The sequence below is a fragment of the Dendrobates tinctorius genome, unplaced genomic scaffold (assembly GCF_039654945.1).
Source record: "Dendrobates tinctorius isolate UK_male_01 unplaced genomic scaffold, ASM3965494v1 ptg000223l, whole genome shotgun sequence".
NCBI classification, from domain to species: domain Eukaryota; kingdom Metazoa; phylum Chordata; class Amphibia; order Anura; family Dendrobatidae; genus Dendrobates; species Dendrobates tinctorius.
In genome coordinates this window covers 22,319,192-22,341,858 of record NW_027361890.1, presented here as the reverse complement: position 1 = coordinate 22,341,858, position 22,667 = coordinate 22,319,192, and the positions used below count along the sequence as shown (strand labels likewise).

At 47.2% G+C, this 22,667-nt stretch overlaps 1 protein-coding gene across 2 annotated transcripts; it reads left to right on the top strand.

The window, feature by feature from the left end:
* The first annotated feature begins 206 nt into the window (after nt 1-206).
* Nucleotides 207-9,515, top strand: E2F1 (E2F transcription factor 1). Of its 2 annotated transcripts, none has more exons than XM_073555397.1 (7): nt 207-475; nt 3,574-3,664; nt 3,931-4,150; nt 4,771-4,925; nt 6,266-6,378; nt 6,789-6,996; nt 7,848-9,515. In XM_073555397.1, the coding sequence occupies exons 1-7, from the start codon at nt 467-469 to the stop codon at nt 8,081-8,083; spliced, it is 1,032 nt and encodes a 343-aa protein (XP_073411498.1). In that variant the 5' UTR covers nt 207-466; the 3' UTR covers nt 8,084-9,515. The 2 variants fall into 2 exon arrangements, with proteins under 2 accessions (XP_073411498.1, XP_073411497.1); XM_073555396.1 differs by having other exon boundaries at nt 207-1,255.
* The last annotated feature ends 13,152 nt before the right edge of the window (nt 9,516-22,667 follow it).

The following is a 22,667-nucleotide window of genomic DNA, read 5'->3' as shown; positions in this document are numbered from 1 at the left end:
CCTTCATACATTCTCTACACAGAACTGTGGGTTCCTGTCAGGAAGCATGACCCAGCCCACTGCCGCGCATGTGACCAATCACTGCCCTTGTTTTGCTCCGTTCTAGTCCTCCATTGGTTTTTGCATACATCAATCAAACTCTCTTTTCCTGCCCGCGTATTTCGAGTGTTCGTTCAACCAATCAGGACATTTTCCTGAGACCTCCGCAGCCAATAGCAAGTAGCTGATGACGTAGGCTGAAGTTTCGCGGCAAAAAAGGAATTGGCGCGCAAATGGGCGAGATCCAGGGATCAGCTGGGGGGAGACAACAATAGCGCTCCCGGGACCGCTGACTGCGGGCCCGACCCCCCGATCCCCCCAGCCTGGAGACCCCGTCTGTGTATGGTGCGGCTGACATTGCAGAGGATGGTGATGTCCCGGGACGCGAGAGTCGGACTGGCCTAGCAGTGCGGGACCTGAAGAACAGATGCGGACTGTACGATTTCTCTGCCGATCGGATCGCCCTGTTAGCACTTGGAGCATAGATGTCGGTGGCTGGGACATATGATTGACCATTGGGTGGGCTGAGTCCGTGCCCTGTGCTGCTGCCCCCTTTATGGCTGTAGGAATGGTTCCCGGCCCCCCTTTTAGTACCTGCTGCCCGATTGTTTCTAACCCCTCAGATCCCTTTATTAAGTCCATGGGTTATTGTTGTGCTTGGCCCTGATGGCGCTTTAAACGTCCCAATTGTTGACCCACCATCCAGAGTTGGCATGGTTACAGTCAGTCAGGGTCTTGTGTACAGTACCGTTGGCTGGAGGACCCCCATTGTGCGTGTAACCTCCGACACACAGAGGGGTCAGTGAAGGACTCCGGCTTCCTCTGTCCCACGTCTTGGTGATATGGGTTCTGCCCCGTGACCACGGATCTGGTCGGTCGCCCGTCCTTGGGTGGAGGTTTCTTCTGTACACTTGGCTTTAGTTGTGGACATGGAAGCAGGCCTTCGTGGCAAACTGAGGGAATAACCCCTCTGATCATGTCCCAGGACTTTGGGGTCACTTATGGCTGCATTGATGGAGAACTAGGGGCAATTTGGGACGCCGGTGGCACCATCCATGTGGCGGAGCAGCAGATCGTCATTATATCCACCCCAGATGTTCCAGGAGAGGGGCCCACTAACTCCGGCCTCAGTGAGGCCGAGCTGATGCTCTTCACTACCCCACAAGGACCGAGCCCAGGAAGTGCGGGACAGAAGCCCACCCTTGGACGCCCTCCGGTAATCCCCTTTATTTTTTTTTACCTTGAACCCTTTATCTAAAGAGGGCACCTGTAAACTTTAGGGCTTGTTTTTGGGTTGTTTTTTTACACGAGTAACACATCAGTGTAATATGGGACCCTTGTATTGGCTGTGTGAGGATGGCCGCCATGTCCTTTCTGCGGAGGTCGTCAGGTCTGCCTGCGTACAGTGATGCACCTATAGCTTGTCGTTCAGGAGTTTGGGAAAGATGGGTGACTGCCGCAATGGCAGTCTGTAATGATAGGTGTTCACTGTAGGATGATCCAGCTGTCTGGAGTGTATGTTGCCCAGTGTACACTATGTGCAGTGATGTCAGCACCCGAGGACGCTCCGCTGTCTGGCAGTGAGTAGGGTTAACACGTCAGCACTGGGCCTGGTCTTATCTATCACCTGCACTTTAAAGGAGTTAAAGGGTCAAGTTTGGCATGTGAAAGCTGCAAACTATCTCCGCTATCTTGTCTCTGTCCCCTATGGCCTGGCTTTGTGTGGGCGATGTTCATGCAGAATGGGGGCAATATATTCCAGCCTGGCCTGTGTTAGGTGCCTGTACCTCTATGGTTCCGTTTGGCAGCAGCTTTCCCAGCACATTACATGTTTTTATTACCACGATAAAGCGGAGCGTGTCACTCATGTAAGGCCGTGTTCACACACGTTTGGCCATACACAATCCTCGGACGTGTGAATGGTGGCCAAGTCTGTTCCGCAGTGTGATCACATTGTGGCAAGTTAACTCTAAACTTTTGTGCTTTCTTACTGAGGAGCCTTTTTATTGGAGTGAGATCTGCCTCGTGAATATTGGGGGGCAGGTGTATGAGCCTGGACACTTTCACTGCACCGCATGTGGATAATAAGTGTACATAGAGATAGCTGTTCTCCCTAAGGTGACGGACTGGGCCTCTGTACAGATCTGGGCTCCCAACCCCACTGTATGGGCAGTACTTGGTATAATTCACTCTGTACAAAAAAAGCAGCATCTCATCATTCAGTAACCAAATTACCCAGTTTTTTACTATATAGAGATATAGGTAAATTTGTGAACAAGGGTAGTGTAATATTTCTATGAAGATGAAAAGTGCCCCCCCCCAAGGTCAATGTTACTGGTGGGCCCTTGGCATTCCAGTCCAACACTGGTGATAGCAGACGGATACATGTGAAGAATATCTGCAGGCTTCGCTGGCCACGTCTTTCCGCAGTGCCCCATCTTTCCACAGGTTGTGTGTGGTATTACACCTCTGTCAGGCTGACCTGTAATGCCAGTCACACCCATGGACAGTTTGTGGAGGAAAGCAGCCATGTTACTTCCATCTACAACCCATTTCCCATCCAGTGAAACATGAAAAATGGGAGCTTACACTTGATTGAGCAGAGATTTCTCACTTTCTATGATCTGATCGGTGAGCGCTGTCTATCTTCCCCCAGACTGGGTTTCACATGTCTGTAATGTGATGCATCTCCCTCTGGCAGCGAAATACTTGTTTCTCCACATCCAGCAGACAAGTATGGGATAGGTTGGTGGCAGGCTCACCCACGCTCCTGACATGGGCTGTGGTGGGGAAATTCATCGAGCAGATGTGACCCAAGGTGCGGCTTCAGGAGAGGCAGACATGTACTAGCCATGGCCTGCTGTGAGAAAGCAAGGCAGAACTAGCTGTCATTGCACTTCACCTGAAATGTGTACCCTCCCAATTGTCGGCCTTAAAGTTATGCATAGGGGATAACTTCCTGACTGCTGGGACACCCACCGATCCCAAAAACTTGGGTTCCGAAGGGTCCTGTGTGAATAGAGTGGTGGTCGATTGTGCGGACTGGTGCGCTCAGTTTGTCTTCGGCACTCCCATGAGAATGAATGGAGTGGCATTGATCATGATTGACCTCTGCCATCCGCAATATATCCGGTGCATGGATCTAAACATGGCTGCAGTCACATCCAGTTTCCAGACACTCGTGTACACTTCATTGGAAAGCTGTGACTTCACTATACAGAGAGAACACCACCTCCATACACACGAGGGGGCGGCTGGGCAAAATGTATGGGCATGTTGGATTTTAATGTTGTTCCTAGCCACTGCCAGGTGCCCAGAGGTGACATACGCCCTTACCTTTTTTCCCTATCTGTTGCCACGGGGAATGGTTGGCGCACTTCATACACAAGCCCTCAGAAATCGCCCAAAGCTACGCACGGCAACTGCAATGTGTGAATGCTGCTTTAGAATACAACTTGTAATGTGCCTATTGGTTAATCTGAAACCTTTCCATGTTCCCTTTTAAATACCTGGTCGCCTTTTTTGTTTTTTCAGGTGAAGAGAAAGCTGGATTTGGAGGCCGGACACCGGTATATTCCACAAGGACTTCAGACACCACGTGGGAAGACGAGAAATCCTGCTAGAGGTTTGTACACTGTATTGTAGTTGCCAGATGCCGCCCTCGGACTATTGCAAGCCAGTCTGCTTATATTGATCTCCGAACTATTATATACTGCTTTCTAAAAGTCTCCATTATTTACTTCCCCTTTGGCGTTGGACATGAATTTTATGGTTTTGGATCTATAGTCTTTATTCATCAGCACGACTGAGCCTTGGCCTATAATAATTACTATAATATTTTAATTCCTGAGTGTAATGCCTGCTCTCACAACTTTTTGTTTTTTCTTCTAGGAGTGAAGTCTCCAGGAGAGAGGTCACGTTATGAGACATCTTTGAACCTTACAACCAAGAGGTTTCTGGAGCTTCTTAGCAGGTCTGCAGATGGAGTGGTGGACTTAAACTGGGCCGCCCAGGTCCTGAATGTGCAAAAGAGGCGGATCTATGACATCACCAATGTGCTTGAAGGGATCCACCTGATCACCAAAAAATCTAAAAACCATATTCAATGGCTGTAAGTGTTATCAGTTGAAAATTCACATTTTTAATCAGGGATGACTTTTAGCAAGATGTGTTCTTATGACATGTGCCTCTGTTTTTTCATAATTATTCTTTAACATTACGTCTAGGGATATGCTTGGTGACCCTGTCGAGTGCTAATGTCCGAACCCTGCCCAAACTGGATTCAGATATGTGCTGAAAGTGACCATTGACTGTAATGGTGCCGGCCGAGCGAACGTGTCCTCTGAGGTGTCATTTTCAGGAATGTACTCCTACTGCATCTGAGTGTCCACCTCCATTAAGTGTACACTCGCGAAGAAAGTGCATGTCAGAATGCACGTTTGTTCTGATAGCGCCCATTAGTCTATGGCCCCGTCGGCGCATACATCCGAATCCTGTTTAGTGGGGAGTTTGGACGTATGAACCCAATGTGAAAGCATCAAGAGATCAAATTTCTTCACACCATCATGGCTGTCTGGTCAGCAGTCGCCATTGATAATGTTTCTAAAAAGACTTTGTTTTCCAAAATGTTGTCACTTGTGGTAATAAATTATTGCTTGCTTTGGGGAGGGGTAATTCCATTAGAGCTCTAAATTTCTCTTCTCTTTTTTACCTTGCGCTGCCTCTTTATAGCGGGAACAGGTCAGTGGTCGAGTCCAGCAGTAGATGCCAGATGTTGGCGAAAGATTGTCAGGATCTCCTGGCAGCGGAGCAGCAGTTGGATGAATTGCTTCACATGTGCACCACACAACTGAAACTGCTCACCGAGGAGTCCGAGAGCCAACAATATCCTTTCTATCGTCTCAGAACAATGGAGATCAGATACACTTTCTCCAATTTGCCTTTTTGTATCATTCGGAGTTTTCAGAAATTAACTTGTATTCTAGAATAGCTGTTTTAAGATGACCAGAAAGTGTCATTGATTGGAGCTAGTGATGAGCAAATAGGTGTTATCAGAGCATGCTCGTGTGCTAACAGAGTGTCTCGAAAAATATGTTTGAGTCCCCGCGCCTGCATGTGTTGCAGCTGTTGGACAGTCGCAATACATGCAGAGGTTGCCTTTTTTTTTTGTTTTTAACCCTGCTGTCGGGAGGAAATTAACTTTATTCCTCTGGGAAGCCTCTGGCTTTCAGTCATCAGGGGGGCTTGTGTAGCTTAAGTCACTGCGACCCCGGCACTGACTGACAGCTAGCTTGGCACTTATGCACTAGTGAGCTGGATGTCAGTCATTGCTGGGGGTTCGGTTACTGCCGCCACTCACTATGCACAGAGCGGTGATTGAAACCATGCCGGCCCACCTCTATGACTGGTAGCCGAATACTGCCAGCTGGAATAATAATAATTTCCTCACGGCAGCGGGGCTCTCAGTGCATGCGTCAGGCAGCTTCAGAATGCTATTGCAGAATAATTTCATGTCTCCAGGTTAATAGCATTTTTCTACATGACCGATTCCCTTTAAGTAAGTGTCCCCTCACATAATAGGAATCTGTAAGCTGATTCACACTCCCCAAATCACTCTGTTATTGCAGCCGCGTGTCTTATCCTGAAACACTACAGCATTTCAGAGAAAACCTTGAAAAGCCATCCTCGGTGAGTGAGTGTCTCAGATGGCAAGGCTCTGTCCATTCCTCCTTGTCCCGCTCTCCTAGATGGACCCCTCTGACCCTGTACACAAACATAGCAACAGACCCATCGGTCTAGTGCAGCAGGTCAGGGAAAGCCGCCGGAGACCTGTCTCGGACTAGTCATCCAAGATGGATGCAGAGTCCATGCTGCCTTTTAAAACACATTTTCTTGCCACAGCGTTTCAGAATAAGCCACATACACAGCTGCAGTAATGCAGCCTCTGCCTGATTCATGCTGCTTTTAGTTTGGGGAGCATGAATCAGCTGACGTGTTCCCTTTCATGGTTATCCAGGCACAGTGCATTATTGGGCTTCTACTGATCACACTGATTGCTCCTTAATATCTGCCATCTATTGAGATTCCTGGAAAACTCCTATAAAGTTTTTGCATTGCTTGATTAGATTATGCAGAATGTTGCAGTATACATGTAATTAATTGGTGTCACCATACTACAAGTTTTTTATTTTTTATAAGCATTGACTTTCCTTAACTGATAGCACATTGGGATATGTAACTTGCCAGGATCTTCGTAGCATCGCTGACCCCTCGGAGCGCATGTTGATGGTGATCAAAGCTCCTCCAGAAACACAGATGCAAGTTTCTGATCCCACAGAGGTAAGCAGAGGAGTCTGACAGGCTGAAACCTGGGCGGTATGGAAAGTAGAAGTGCCTTCCTAAAGGCTTTCAGGCTGCCCTAATTTTGCTTCCTTGTCTTCATAGAGCCCTTTACTGTCAGTGGAAACATTGGCAGTCCGGACACTGGCTGTAATAGGGACACCTAAATTCACCTGTAGTCTGTCTGATTTCTAAGGATAAAAATAAGTGTTTTGCTTGCTCTTTCAAACTTCGTCCTGCCATTGAGAAGTTTTGAGTTGTACCGGTCTTTCATGTAGAAGCAGAATAGGTTTTATAGTCCATGCTGTAGAGAGTTGTATTTTAAAATGCAAATTTTCTGGGATGTTAAAGAATTTTTTCCAGTTTGTATGGTTTCTTTATTTTTTTTTTTTTTTTCCTTCTCTCCCTAGGGTCTGCAGATTTCTCTTAAAAGTACCCGTGGACCCATTGATGTGTTCCTCTGCCCAGATGACACTTCTGGGGTTTGCAGCCCTGTCAAAACCCCGACCAAAGGTACTAGTTCTTCTGACAACTCGCCAACCAAACAGAGCGGGAATGAGTCCACAGTTTTGGAATCTTCTCAGGATATTGGCATAGGCCTGCTTTCTTGTGACCAAGGTGAGGATCCTGCTCTTCTAGGTGTAGAAGTAATCTATAGTCTCCTTAGTGATGATGTAATTGTTCCTATGCAGACATGATTCATTTCTCTGTGAAAGCGTACATGTCTGTATCTGCACCATACTTGTGCTTTTGTGTTATCGGTGTCTGAAAATGTGAAGCTGTAGATGTAAATTATGCGATAAGAAAAGACTTGGATGTTCTAGCCTAACTTTGGAGGCGAGTGATATATCCCAATAGAAAAAGTGCTGGTCATCATCAGCGCCTCTGAGCTGCCAATGCTGCTCTTTCCGAGTATTTCAGTGCCCATCATAGCCACCTCCTGTCTGCTGGGCTTTTATATTTGGGTCCTCTCTAAAGGATTCATTAGGCAGTGATCACAGTGGGAATTGTAACAATGATGGGTTTTATATGCATGGAATACTGATGTAGATATTTGCTTGTGTGAAAGGTCACTCGTGCAGAAGTTTCACCAATGGTTTTCTTCTTTTTTTTTTTTTATCATTTCTTAAATTTTAAAAGTAAGCCAGGGCCAAGCTCTGTTAAGATATGTATTGTGGGGTTTGTCTAATGCAGAATCTGTTCCTTTATGAAAGGGTTTACTTATGACTGTCACTGGATTTATGACCCTTCTGTGTAGTAATATTCATAGCTTACATTCTTCCCTTGGGGGTGTTGCATAAAGATTGAATGGAATGAGCGTTGCATTCCCCCTTTCCTTTCTGAAAAAGAGTAGCCCATATTTGAATAGAAGTATTATCAGTGTGTAGCCTTCTAGTTTTTTTTTTTTTTTGTTTTTTTTTTTGTGAGACTCTAACTGGTGATTTTTAATGTAAATTGTTTGTTTCCAGAGTCGCTGCTATCACCGGAGACAGATCTCCCCTTGGGTTACTCCGCAGAAGACCTTCACCTGTCCCCAGTCACTGATGGTGTCCTGCCTGATTTTCTCCCTGACGAGTTCATCAGTCTGTCCCCTCCTCTCTCTCACGAGTACCACTTTGGGCTGGAGAATAGCGAGGGTGTAAGCGAACTCTTTGACTGTGATTTTGGTGACCTGACATCTCTGGACTTATGCAGTGAATACTGAAACAGGCTTCACATTTAGCAAGAAGAGCACCTGTTTTCTCCCCTGCATTAACCTGCACTGGTTGCACTATGTGATCTCTCCGTAAAGATTAAGGGTGCGACCATTGGCGTACTGTGGATGGGTAGAATTTTGTCCGCTTATCCAGCTGCAACGTGCCGTGCACCCTAATGCTTTTTCCCTTTTAATTGCTTATACATAATGAGCAAGTAAATCTGCACTTATAACAGTAATTTCTGAAGGTGCGCACCATTAGCACAATCATAGCACTTGTATTGAGTTGTTGAAGACCTAAGCATGGATGTACCAGACACTGAGTAATGTAGCCATAAGTATGCTGCATACACCACGTGACGTTAAAGTTGTATTTTTATGCTGATTCTTAAAGACTTAGGCAGACCCGTCGAGCACTGGGAACATGCAGCTCTGGATTTTCGAGCTGCTCGATGGTTTGCCGAATGATGAACTCCATATAAACTGACCTGCTGGTTACTGAGGGTGCTTTATGTCCTTCTGCTTTAATCGTTCCTTAATGTCTCCAGCGTTCTGATTTATGTTCCATTATAATTTATTTAATTATAAAGCTATTTGTTAATAGTCAGTAGCTGAAGAGTTAGACTTGTCCTTCGTCATCAAGGTGACTCCGAGAAGGTTTCTCTAGGGAACAGCCACTTCTGTTGGGAGAAGTGTACGTAGGGAATATAGTGGCCTAAGGCCAAGTCTTCCGCTATCGTGGCAGCACTCTATATTGTACATGGTAAGGGTATGCCACCTACTAATTCATGTTGCCCACACTGTACAGTTCAGTCCTTTGTTACAATATGAATGCAGCTGCCTAGACTTATGCAGAATTGGTCGTCTTTTAGCCTTCGTCTTAGACTCTGTCCACATCTGCTCTGTGGGTTCTGGTATACGCAGTGTCTGATGGTCCACATTAACTTGCATTGGGGTCTATTGTTTTTGTATGAAAAACAATGCTGCATGCCTTGCTAATTTTACCATCAAAAACTACGGAATCGGGGAGTCTCAAGCAGATGTGCAAAATAACCCACTGACTTCTGGAATATTTGTGTGAAATGTCACTGTTCATAGCAATCACATTACTGGAAAAAGATTTTTTTTGTTTTATACTTGAGGCCTATTCTAAAAAAAAAAATGCAGGAAACCACTTTGGTCCTGTCCTAAGCATAATTTCCTGATGTACATACAAACCTGAGGGTGCAAGGTATTCTGCACTTAACTTTCCTCTCGCCCCTCTAAGCAGTATTTATAAGCGTGTTTTTTCTACCTTCCGTCCCCCCCCTGACCCTTTAGGAGAGCACTTTGTCATGGATGTTTGGTTAGAACGGACATGACCAATGTGTTGGTAAATATCTCGGCTTAAATTATCTGTAAATCTTGTTCTTGTTTTGCATTAAAGAGATTTTCAGCTGAATGTTGTGTTTCTTGTATGAGAAGTTAAATATAAATGCATATAATGGGGGCTCGTTCTTTGTAAGAAATATTGCCCGACAATATCTGGTTTAATCAGATTTCTGAATAGTGATGAGCGAGTATACTCGTTGCTTGGGTTTTCCTGAGCATGCTCGGGTGTCCTCTTAGTATTTTGGTGTGCTCGGAGATTTAAGAAGAAAGAAGAAAAATTTCGGCACCACTGCCGCCATCTTGATGTGCACTATAGTGCGGTACAAACTCACACACCTGGGCAGCATGCCAGCTACCCACAGAACGGGTGCTCAATCGAAAGAGAAACATGCATGGGTACGTTGTATGAAAAACAAAAGGGATGGCACTCACCATTCTGAAGAAGTGAACTTATTTTCAGATCATAGGCTCGGGAGAGATGTGTGGACTGTGGACAACGGCCGTTTCACACCAACTGCGATTCAACGGGTCCTCAATCGGGACCCGTTGAAGCGCAGTTGGCGTGAAACGGCCATTGTCCACAGTCCACACATCTCTCCCGAGTCTATGCCTTGTATCTGAAAATAAATTCACTTCTTCAGAACGGTGAGTGCCATCCCTTTTGTTCTTTTTCGTGCTTAGAGATTTAGTTTCTGTCGCCGTAGCTGCATGATTTGCGGCTGCTAGACAGCCTGAATACATGTGGGAATTCCCGAACAGGCAACCCCCAAATGTATTCAGGCTGTCCAGCAGCTGCAAATCATGCAGCTACATCGACATAAACAATCATTGAGCACGCCAAAATACTCGGAGGACACCTGAGCAACGGGTATATTCGCTCATCACTATTTCTGAATCAATGGTAGAATTGAATTAATAAAATTTCTTTCTGCATGTTGGCACAAAAGTTTTTCCTTCACTATGATGCAGAGAGAGTGTGTATCCGCCCCCAGGAACAGGAAACCTACCAAAATAAAAGGAACGCTGCTTCCTTAACCAGGAAAAGGGTACCTACAGTGGTCTGGGAGAAGATTACCTGGGCTGATTTCTCCTGTTAGGGCTCATGTTCACTTGCGAGAAACTCGGGCGAGTCTCGTACATCAATACCCGGCACTGCCGCCGGCACTTGGATTGAAGCGTTTAGATGCATAGAAATACATTCAGCTGAGTGTTCTGATCCGAGTGCCGGCAGCAGTGCCCGGGTATTGACGTGCAAGACTCATCCGAGTTTCTCGCACGTAAGTAATGAGCCCTTAAGGTGCCGATGCTGGGCCTCTGGTGGTCGGAGGGTGGGGGCACTGATCTCCAGAGGACCACTCTAACTGGAGCACATGGGGATGTCAGAGGGCTTCTAGATTTGTAAGTCAGGGCCGTGAGGAGCTAATGCGCGAGTTTGAGGAAAAAAATGGCGCTGGATTGCCGATGGCAAATGCGCGGCCTGGCTGCTTCCGGTTCTGACGGGGGAGCATCGGCACATTCATCTAGTTGCCACTTCAGGCTTGGGAGAGGGGCTGCCGTGGCAAAAAAAGGAACCCCTGGTTGCCATAGCTCCTACACCTGCTCATATAAAAGGATTGGAGGTGTGGGTCCTTTTGCAGGTGTTCAAGGCGTGCTTGAAAGTGGACAGGGAGAATCCAAGCTTACCTTGTGGTGATGATTCGAAGCCTGCTCCTGGTGCGGTAGTTTTGGGGCCTAGGATGGGCTGTGTGGTTTCTATGCAAACACCTACTGGTTGGTGTTCTTACCTGTTTTAGCATAGACCCAAGACACCAGTGACCAAGACCAAAAACAAGGATTGTGCCTTGTGCAGGGAAGCATTGCTAAAATCCTATGCTAAAAAGTTTTGCTGTTCCTGTATTTCCAGTTCATAAAAATATACTTTCGTAATCACAAAAGAGCGAAAGACACCGTTTAAAACTGTGGCAGTTCCCAATACTCTTAAGTGGAAATACTTATTTGAGGACGAAATGACTATTTGGGAAAAATCCCCAAAGATTGATGTCGCTATCGCTAGGGATGTGGCCCTTGAGGATTTAGGATCTCTAAAAGATCCATTAGATACACAGAAACCCATTTCTCAGGGGGTCATGGGAGGCGGCAGCTGGTTCGTGTTAAACAAGTATAGCAGCCATGAGCACCACCAGATCCCTGGTTAAATGGCTTCAAGAGATGGAATAAATGCCCTAGAACAACTTTTAGGAGCACTTTTCACTATTCAGAAATTAGCTGACTTGCCAGTAGACACATCAGTAGATGGTGTTAGGGTATGTGCACACGCTGCGGATCAGCAGCGGATTTGGTCCTGCAGATCCGCAGCAGTTTCTGCTGCGGTGTACAGTACCGTTATAATCAATGGAAAATGAAATCCGCAGTGCACGCGGTGCGGAATTTTCTGTGTGGATTTGCTGCGGTTTCAAATCCGCAGCATGTCAATTCTTTGTGTGGATTCCGTTGCGGTTTGGCACCTGCTCCATGGCAGGTGTCAAACCGCAGGGGAAAACCACAGGCTAATCTGCAGAAAATCTGCAGATAAACCGCAGGTCTTTTGACCTGCGGATTTACCCAAATCTGCGTGGAAAATTCCGCAGCACAATCCGCAGCATGTGCACACACCCTTAGGTTTGCTGGCTGGGCCTGTAGTCTCTCAAACTCAGTACTCAGAGACCTCTGGCTTAACCCCTTTACCCCCAAGGGTGGTTTGCACGTTAATGACCGGTCAGTTTTTACAATTCTGACCACTGTTCCTTTATGAGGTAATAACTCTGGAACGCTTCAACGGATCTAGGCGATTCTGAGAATGTTTTCTCGTGACATATTGCACTTCGCTTTAGTGGAAAAATTTATTCTATGTAACTTGCGTTTATTAAAAAAACGGAAATATGGTGAAAATTTTGCAATTTTCGAACTTTGAATTTTTATGCCCTTAAAACAAAGAGATGTCAAACAAAATAGTGACTAAATAACATTTACCACATGTCTACTTTACATCAGCACAATTTTTGAAACAAAATTTTTTTGGTTATGAATTTATGAGGGTTAAAAGTTGACCAGCGATTTCTCATTTTTACCACAAAATTTACAAAACCATTTTTTTTAGGGACCATCTAACATTTGAAGTCACATTGAGGGGGTCTATATGGCAGAAAATGCACAAAAGTGACACTATTCTAAAAACCACCCCTCAAGCTACTCAAAACTACATTCAAGAAGATTATTAACCCTTCAGGTCAGAGGAGTAGCTGGGGTTTTGGTTCGGGGGGGGGGCAAAACTTCTGAGTGGGCCCCTAACCAAGGAACCTCAGCAGATGACCGCGCTGTTGCCAAAAGTAATATATATATATTCCATTATTGTGGCGTCAGAGCAGCCCCCCAGTGCGCACCGCAATAATGGAAGAGCGTCACATGACGCTCCCTCTCGCATCATTACCCTCTTCCTCTGACACACAGCGGGTGTGCGACGTCACTTCATCGCGTCCCCGCTGTGTGCCGGTCTGACTGCCGTGCAGCTCCTGACATCAGAGCAGAGCCGCCGCCGAAATCAGCATGGGAGTGAGGAGGAGAGGTGAGTATAGTGGGTTTTTTTTAATTTATATAGTGAGTCCTGGTTGCATGATTGATACCCCATATGGGGGGATAGCATGATATACCCTGTATGAGGAGGGGGCAGCATGATACCCCATGAGGGGGGCTGCATTATATTCTGAAGGGTGCAAACCAAGAGTAGGGGCACCACCGTCAATAAATAGCACAGTGGGATCCAACCCAGCCCATTCAAAGAACAGTACCAAACATAGCCAAAGAGCAGAGATGGGCTATACACGGGGGATCACCACAGACAATTGATTGGCATTTAGATAGACAATTTTTATTAGACATGTATAAACCACACACAGATTAAAAACATTAAAAAGTCACACATGTGACTTAACAAACGCATAATTGGCTCGCAATAGAACCTACACCCTGTAGGTGTACTCCACAGGAGACCTGCCTATATAAACAGCATACCAACTGGTGACCAAGTGTGAAAGATGAACTATAAATGAGCAGGTTATAATGCCCCTCAATCTAAATACCCGAAAAGATTCAAAGGATGTTATACCCCCTAAATGGGTTAGATGAAGAAAATACACTTAGTCACCATCGCCCACAGTGCCCATCAAGAAAATAGAATATGCATATAACCATTATCAAATGGGTGCATCCTCAAGTTCAGAATAGAAACAGACAGGCACATGAACACTGGTAGATGGAATCAATATCCATAAGTAATGGTATGGAAAATAACATGAAACTGCAGAGCCCATGTGGAGCGACCTCAGGGAGAAAAAGTGCCCGACGCGTGTCGCCACCCACAGTGGCTTCGTCAGGGGCTACATTCTATTTTTTGGGGGGCTGTATAATACCATATGAAGGGGGCAACATAGAGAAAGCAAGAAAGAACAGAGAGAAAGAGGAAAAAAAGAAAGAACGAACAGGGAGAGAAAGGAAGAATAGAGAGACAGAAAGAAATAACCGAGAGAAAGAAAGATTAGAGAGAAAGAAAGAGGGGAAAGAACAGAGAGAGAGAAAGAAAGAACAGAGAAAGAACAGAGCGAAAGAAATAACAGAGAGAGAGAAAGAAAGAAAAGAGAGAGAGAAACAGAGATAAAGAAACAGAGAAAGAAAGATTCTATAAAGATACTATAGCAGCCCGGCTCTCATTGCAGTGCCCACCTGAGCCTCCCAGTGCAGAACATATCATGATCCACTCACATGGCCGACATCCCCGCGTCCAAGGTGATCCCGCTGTCCGCGCTGTCGGAGGAGACGGTGATGGATCTGAAGCATTCCCTGAGGTGCCTCCATGGTTCCGTCACAATCTCCTCCCGAAATTACCTCATTTCCAGTCAGCTTCCAGCACGTCACTTTCGGTGGAACGTCATGTGCAAATTTTAAAGTGCTCCTCGGGGCTCTGCTATGTGCTCTTGTGTCCGAGGGAAAAGTAAGCTCCCGAACGGGGCAGACTTTCTCTCAAAATCGAGACGGTTGGGAGGTATGAATGCTCCCCACCATACACCTTGTACACGCATAGCTCCGCACACCTCATGCACACACGGTTCCGCTCCGTACACCTCGCACACACGCGGCTCCGCTCCGTACACCTCGCACACATGCGGCTCCGCTCCGTACACCTCGCACACATGCGGCTCCGCTCCGTACACCTCGCACACACGCGGCTCCGCTCCGTACACCTCGCACACACGCGGCTCCGCTCCGTACACCTCGCACACACGCGGCTCCGCTCCGTACACCTCGCACACACGCGGCTCCGCTCCGTACACCTCGCACACACGCGGCTCCGCTCCGTACACCTCGCACAGACGCGGCTCCGCTCCGTACACCTCGCACAGACGCGGCTCCGCTCCGTACACCTCGCACACACGCGGCTCCGCTCCGTACACCTCGCACACACGCGGCTCCGCTCCGTACACCTCGCACACACGCGGCTCCGCTCCGTACACCTCGCACACACGCAGCTCCGCTCCGTACACCTCGCACACACGGCTTCGCTCCGTACACTTTGCACACACGCGGCTCTGCTCCGTATACCTCGTACACGCGGCTCCGCTCCGTACACCTCGTACACATGTGACTCTGCTCAGTACACCTCTTACACACACGGCTCCGCTCCGTACACCTCATACACACGTGGCTCTGCTCAGTATACCTCGTACACACACGGCTCCTCTCCGTACACCTCGTACACACACGGCTCCGCTCCGTACACATGTGGCTCTGCTCAGTATACCTCGTACACACAGCTCTTCTCCGTACACCTCGTACACACACGGCTCCGCTCCGTACACCTCGTACACATGTAGCTCTGCTCAGTATACCTCGTACACACACGGCTCCTCTCCGTACACATCGTACACACACGGCTCCTCTCCGTACACATCGTACACACACGGCTCCGCTCCGTACACCTCGTACACCTGTGGCTCTGCTCAGTATACCTTGTACACACACGGCTCCTCTCCGTACACCTTGTACATACGCGGCTCCGCTCCGTACACCTCATAGACACACAGCTCTGCTACATTCACCCTGTAAACCCCTCCTGACCCCACACAGTAACTTCCCTTCATCCAGCACCATGAGAACCAGCACAGCAGAGTCCTGCATAGTGCATACAGTCAGTGAGGCCCCTGATCATGTGACCTCGACTCCTTTCCTCCTGTGACCTCATCACTGGTCCTGGGCCGAGAAGAGGACATAGGGGCAGAGCAGGGAGATGTTTGATTCTCCCTCTCTGTCGCAGATACAGTTAAGTGTAAATCTGGGAGGGCCCCATCACAGCGCGGGGTCCGGGGCGACTGCCCCCTCTACCCCCCCCCCGGTAGCTACGCTACTGCTTCAGGTGCTTCACAGGAGCAGAAGCAACATGGAAGGAAAAAATGAACATTTAACGTTTTAGTCTCAAAAATGATATTTTAGCAACAATATTTTTTTATTTTACCAAGGGTAACAGGAGAAATTGGAACTCAAAAGTTGTTGTCCAATTTGTCCTGAGTACGCTGATACCCCACATGTGGGAGAAAACTACTGTTTGGGCACACGTCGGGGTTTGAAAGGGAATAGTGACGTCTTGGAATGCAGACTTCGATGGAATGGTCTGCGGGTGTCATGTTCCGTTTTCAGAGCCCCTGATGTGCCTAAACAGCAGAAATCCCCCACAAGTGACCCCATTTTGGAAACTAGACCCCCTAAGGAACTTATCTAGATGTATGGTGAGCACTTTGAACCCCCAAGTGTTTCGCTAAAGTTTATAATGCCCGGGCTTGAAAAAAATTATTATTTTTTCCACAAAAATGATTTCTTAGTCCCCAATTTTTAATTTTCCTAAGGGTAATGGGAGAAATTAGACCCCAAACGTTGTTGTCCAATTTGTCCTGAATACGCTGATACCCCACATGTGGGAGAAAACTACTGTTTGGGCACACGTCGGGGTTTGAAAGGGAGTAGTGACGTTTTGGAATGCAGACTTTGATGGAATGGTCTGCGGGCGTCAAGGTCTGTTTGCAGAGCCCATGATGTGCCTAAACAGTAGAAACCCCCCACAAGTGACCCCATTTTGGAAACTAGACCCCCTAAGGAACTTATCTACATGTGTGGTGAGCACTTTGAGCCCCCAAGGGCTTCACAGAAGTTTATAACGCCCTGGCGTGAAAATAAAAAATCAAATTTTTTCCACAAACATGATCATTTAGTCCCCAATATTTTGTTTTCCCCAGGGTAACAGGAGAAATTGGACCCCAAAAGTTGTTATCCAATTTGTCCTGAGTACGCTGATACCCAATATGTGGGGGGAACCACTGTTTGGGCACATGGCAGGGCTCAGAAGGGAAGGAGCGCCATTTGACTTTTTCAACCTAAAATTGGCTGGAATTGAGATCGGACACCATGTCGCGTTTGACGAGCGCCTGATGTGCCTAAACAGTGGAAACTCCCCATAAGTGACATCATTTTGGAAACTAGACCCCCTAAGGAACTTATCTAGATGTGTGGTGAGCACTTTGAACCCCCTAGTGTTTCACTAAAGCTTATAATGCCCATGCGTGAAACATTTTTTTTCCACAAAAATGATCTTTTAGTCGACTAGACCCCCTAAGGAACTATCTAGATGTGTGGTGAGCACTTTGAACCCCCAAGGGCTTCGCTTCACAGAAGTTTATAACGGCCGGGCGTGAAAATAAAAAATCATATTTTTTCCACAAACATGATTATTTAGTCCCCAATATTTTGTTTTCCCAAGGGTAACAGGAGAAATTGGACTCCAAAAGTTGTTTTCCAATTTGTCCTGAGTGCACTGATACCCCACATGTGTGTTTGGGCACACGTCGAGGCTCGAAAGGGAAGTAGTGACATTTTGGAATTCAGACTTTGATGGAATGGTCTGCGGGCATCATGTTCCATTTGCAGAGCCCCTGATGTGCCTAAACAGTAGAAACCCCCCACAAGTGACCCCATTTTGGAAACTAGACCCCCTAAGGAACTTATCTAGATGTGTGGTGAGCACTTTGAACCCCAAGTGATTTGCTAAAGTTTATAATGCCCGGGCGTGAAAAAAATTATTTTTTTTCCACAAAAATGATTTCTTAGTCCCAAATTTTTAATTTTTCTAAGGGTAATAGAAGAAATTAGAACCCAAAAGTTGTTGTCCAATTTGTCCTGAGTACGCTGATACCCCACATGTGCGAGAAAACTACTGTTTGGGCACACGTCGGGGCTCGAAAGGGAAGTAGTGACGTTCTGGAATGCAGACTTTGAAGGAATGGTCTGCGGGCGTCATGGTCCGTTTGCAGAGCCCCTGATGTGCCTAAACAGTAGAAACCCTCCACAAGTGACCCCATTTTGGAAACTAGACCCCCTAAGGAACTTATCAAGATGTGAGGTGAGCACTTTGAACCCCCAAGTGTTTTGCTAAAGTTTATAATGCCCGGGCGTGAAAAAAATATATTTTTTTCCACACAAATGATTTCTTAGTCCCCAATTTTTAATTTTCCCAAGGGTAACAGGAGAAATTAGACCCCGACAGTTGTTGCCCAATTTGTCCTGAATACGCTGATACCCCACATGTAGGAGAAAACTACTGTTTGGGCACACGTCGGGGCTCGAAAGGGAAGTAGTGACGTTTTGGAATGCAGACTTTGATGGAATGGTCTGCGGGTGTCATGTTCGGTTTGCAGAGCCCCTGATGTGCCTAAACAATAGAAACCCCCACAAGTGACCCCATTTTGGAAACTAGACCCCCTAAGGAACTTATCTAGATGTGTGGTGAGCACTTTGAACACCCAAGTGTTTTGCTAAAGTTTATAATGCCCGGGCGTGAAAAAAATAATATTTTTTTCTTTCCACAAAAATGATTTCTTAGTCCCCAATTTTTAATTTTCCCAAGGGTTTCAGGAGAAATTGGACCCCAAAAGTTGTTGTCCAATTTGTCTTACGTATGCTGATACCCCACATGTGGGAGAAAACTACTGTTTGGACACACGTCAGGGCTCGAAAGGGAAGTAGTGACGTTTTGGAATGCAGACTGATGGAATGGTCTGCGGGTATCATGTTTCGTTTGCAGATCCCCTGATGTGCCTAAACAGGAAAAAAAAACACATGTGACATCATTTTGGATACTAGACCCCCAAAGAACAAATCTAGATGTGCCCCAACTAATTTAATGTTTCCAGTAAAGTAAATTAGTAGTGCATGGAGGTGTGATACAATTTGAAGCAATCCTTCATACACAGGCCAGGTTTTTTGGGGCAGGTGTCGCACTGATAAATGGTGTCCCTGCGTATTCCCTTTTTGTAACACAGTCGACACGTTTTTTGCGGCTTACCTATTATTTCGGTTGGCGGGACCACCCCCGGAAAATGTTGACCTGGTACAATACATGCACCTTCAGTTCCAGTACTGGGGCCAGCTCCTTCCTGAGTGCCAAACATCAGGGCCTTAACTGCTACCTCCTGGAACTGAAGGTATGACGTATCGGTGTGGCGTGCACATCGTGACAGCAGGAATGCGTTGAGCATTGCCACTTGGACGATGTGCACGGCCAGCTTTTTATATCACACCTTTGCCTTCCTAAAAGCATTGTATGGTTGGAGGAGTTGATCTGAGAGATCAACGCCCCCCATGTTTTTATTGTACCCCAGTACACAGTCAGATTTGCTGAACTGTGTAGAGGTACCCCGTACAGTGCAGAGGGCGCTGCCATCACCGTGTATGGTGGTAAAGAGAAGGACATCCCTCTTGCCCTTGTACTTGACCACCAGCAAGTGGTCGCTACATTGGGCTCTGCGCTCACCTTTTCTGAGCATCAGCCCAAGTAGCATCTTCGGGAGACCTCTCTGATTTTTGCGGACAGTACAGCAGGCTGCGGTACCTCGCGCAAAGAGGGATTTGTAGAGTGGAACGCTGGTATAAAAGTTATCAGTCTAGCAGTGATAACCTTTATCCAGCAGTGGGTGCACCAATTCCCGCACAATTTTCCCACTCACTCCCAGGAAAGGAGAACACTCAGGGGGTTCAATCCTGGTGTCCTTCCCTTTGTACACTCTAAACCTGTGAGTGTACCCTGAGGTACTCTCACACAGCTTAGAGTTTGATTCCGCCCCCGGCCCTCTTACTGAGCAGGTATTGACAGAATCGCAGCCTTCCCTTGAAATGAACCAAGGACTCATCCATGCAGATGTCCCTTTTGGGCACGTACACCAGCAAACTGCGTCACCAATTAACGTTCGGCTGCTGCGCACGGAAACAGCGCAAAAGGGGGGTGGAGGGGGGTAAAAAGAGGGGGATGGGGGGATTGGGGTGGATGAAGAGAGATTGGGCAGAAATCAACAGTTAGGGTTGTAGTTAGGTGGCACAAATGGGGGTGAAAAATATGAAAAACGGCAGGCACAAGCTCTGATAAGTGACGAGCATCACTTATCAAAGTTTTGCGGCTGCAGAGGTGGCGCAAAGGAGGCTAAGGAAAAAAGCGAGCATGAGTTTTGATTGGTGAACTGCGTCACCAATCAATGCTCGGCGGCTGTGCATGGAGGCGGCGCAAGAGGGGGGTGGGGGTGAAGATAGATTGGGGGTGAAGATAGATTGGGCAGGGGATCAGGTAACACTTACAGTTGTAGGGTTCTTTTTTCTTTCTTCTTTTTTCTGTCTTCCGCAGGGATTGTGGTGCTACAGGCTGCTCTGGCACCACAATACCCAGCACAGGAGCTCTTGCTGCGTGTGACCTCTCTGCAGGAACCCTCTGCTATAGTGAGGATCCCTGCAGAGAAGTCAGACAGGTCACATGCAGGTCAGAGACAGGTCACAGAGCGGTCACAACGCTGCTGTGACCTGTCATTGGTGGGATCGAATGATTACATCGATCCAACCAATCCCTGCAGGCCCTGGTGACCATGGCAACTGTCTAGGATCGGAGCTCATAGCTCCGATTCCTAGCCAGGTCAACAGCAGGGCATAGAGCGGTCACAGTGTGACCGCAGCTGTGTCCTGTGGTTAGCGCGATCGACGATGACATCGATTGCACCAACCAGCTCCTGCAGGCCGTGCTGGGCCTGTTCCAGGCTCCGGCCTAGGATCGTTGCTAATACAGCACCGATCCGGGCCGGTACTGGCAGGGCACAGCGGCGATATACCGCCACTATGCCCTGCGATTGGCACGATCGATGTTATCGGCGATTGCGCCAATCCGGGGGCTAGTACTGCGTACATCGGTACTCCGATCCTAACCTAGGACCTCATTGTTTCAGCCAATCTGATTGGCTGAAACAATAAGAATGGCTGTGATTCTGAACAGCCAATCACAGTGCTCTGGAGGCCGGGGGGGCGGGATCGCAGCCCGGGAGGCTGACGACATCTTCCCTTAAGCGATCACCGTGACTTAAGTCGCAGTATCGCATGAAAGGGCTCGACATACTATCCCGTCCATGGTCATACGGGCCCGGGTACCGTCAACGGGATAGTACGTCGGATGTCAGAAAGGGGATAAGAATTGGTCAGCTGACTTCCAGTTGTAATTGAAATTGTGCGCCATTCCTTGCCAGGGGGACTATTTGTTTGGTACGGTTCTGGATGAGATATTATAGAAGGTGGCAGAAAAAAATGGAATTTCCCCCTTCCCTTCAGAGTCTAGAAATTCCTTTTGGGGTTCAGCAGCCAGAGGAAGTGGAAAAAGCCAGAGAGGGGGTGAACGAACCTAGAAGAAAGACAAGTGTCAGACTAAGGGGTTCCTATTTAATAAAACCACCACCAAAGGGGGACCCCAAACATCAATGATGCTAGACTGCCAGTGGGGCATGAAGATAAAAAATATTTTGCCATCAGAGGTTTCTGTTGCCCACTAACGAATGGGTAGTGGATACTCTCTTCATAGGCCTAAAAGTAATTTTTTCTTCTTTTCCCTCTCTCCGGATGAGGCCTGTTTCACACATCAGTTTTTTCCCATCAGTCAAGATCCGCCAATTTTTGTAAAAAACGGATCCGCCAAAAAAGGGGCGGATCCGTTTTTTACAGCCATAGACTTACATTATTGGCAGATCCTGACTGACGGTCGTCCGTCACACCCGTTATTGTACGGATCCGCCAAGATTTTAGTGGCTCCCGGGCGGATGAGACGAACCCTGCAACGTTCTTTTGCAGTGACGGTCCGCTATTTTCACTCCGGGAGGCAATTTAACCCTTGACTACCATCCTGGGAGCCGCTAAAATCTCTCTCTCGCTCTCTCATCGCGCCGATATCTTCTCGCGGACATTTCTGCTATGCTGCGAGACCATGCGAGATCACGCCGATATCTGCAATGCCGCGAGATCGCACCGATATCTTCTCGCGCCCATCTCTACAATGCCGCGAGATCGCGCTGATATCTTCTCGCCGCCATCTCTGCAATGCCGCGAGATCACGCCGATCTCTTCTCGCTACCATCTCTGCAATGCCGCGAGATCGCGCTGATATCTTCTCACGGCCATCTCTGCAATGCCGCGAGATCGCGCCGATCTCTTCTCGTGGCCATCTCTGCAATCGGGAGCGGGTTCCTTTAAATTCTAACCTTCCCCGGATCCATCCATCCGCCACTCCGGTGACACCCGTTGCTGTCAGTCCGCCTGCGGATCCGTTTTCCGCTATTTTGGCGGATTTCGACTGACCTTAAAAACTGATGTGTGAAACAGGCCTAATAGAATCTCAGATAGGAAAGAAGTTGCATTAGAAACAGAGGTCCTACAATTAATAAACGGGTGATAGAGTGCCAGAGTGAGAGACGGGAAAAGGGTTTTACAGCAAGTAATTTCTCATAGAGGAACTAGATAGTTCCTATAGAACCTTAATTAATCTAAAAGCCCTAAATTGTTACATAAAAACAGAAAAATTCAAAATGGAAACTCCAAGATCAGCAGTGTAGCTTCTGTACTCCTTTGGTTTGATAACAGTAATAGACTTAAGAGATGCATATTATCACATCCTGATACACCCAGGCCACCAGAAATATCTCCGGGCGGCAGTAGAATTGTAAGGCGAACTCCTGCATCTACAATTTCAGTGCCTATCTTTTGGGGTGTCTCTAACACTCAGGATCTTTACCAAGATTGTGGTGGAGGTGATATCCTATATAAGAAAAAGAGACATATTAAGAGTACCATA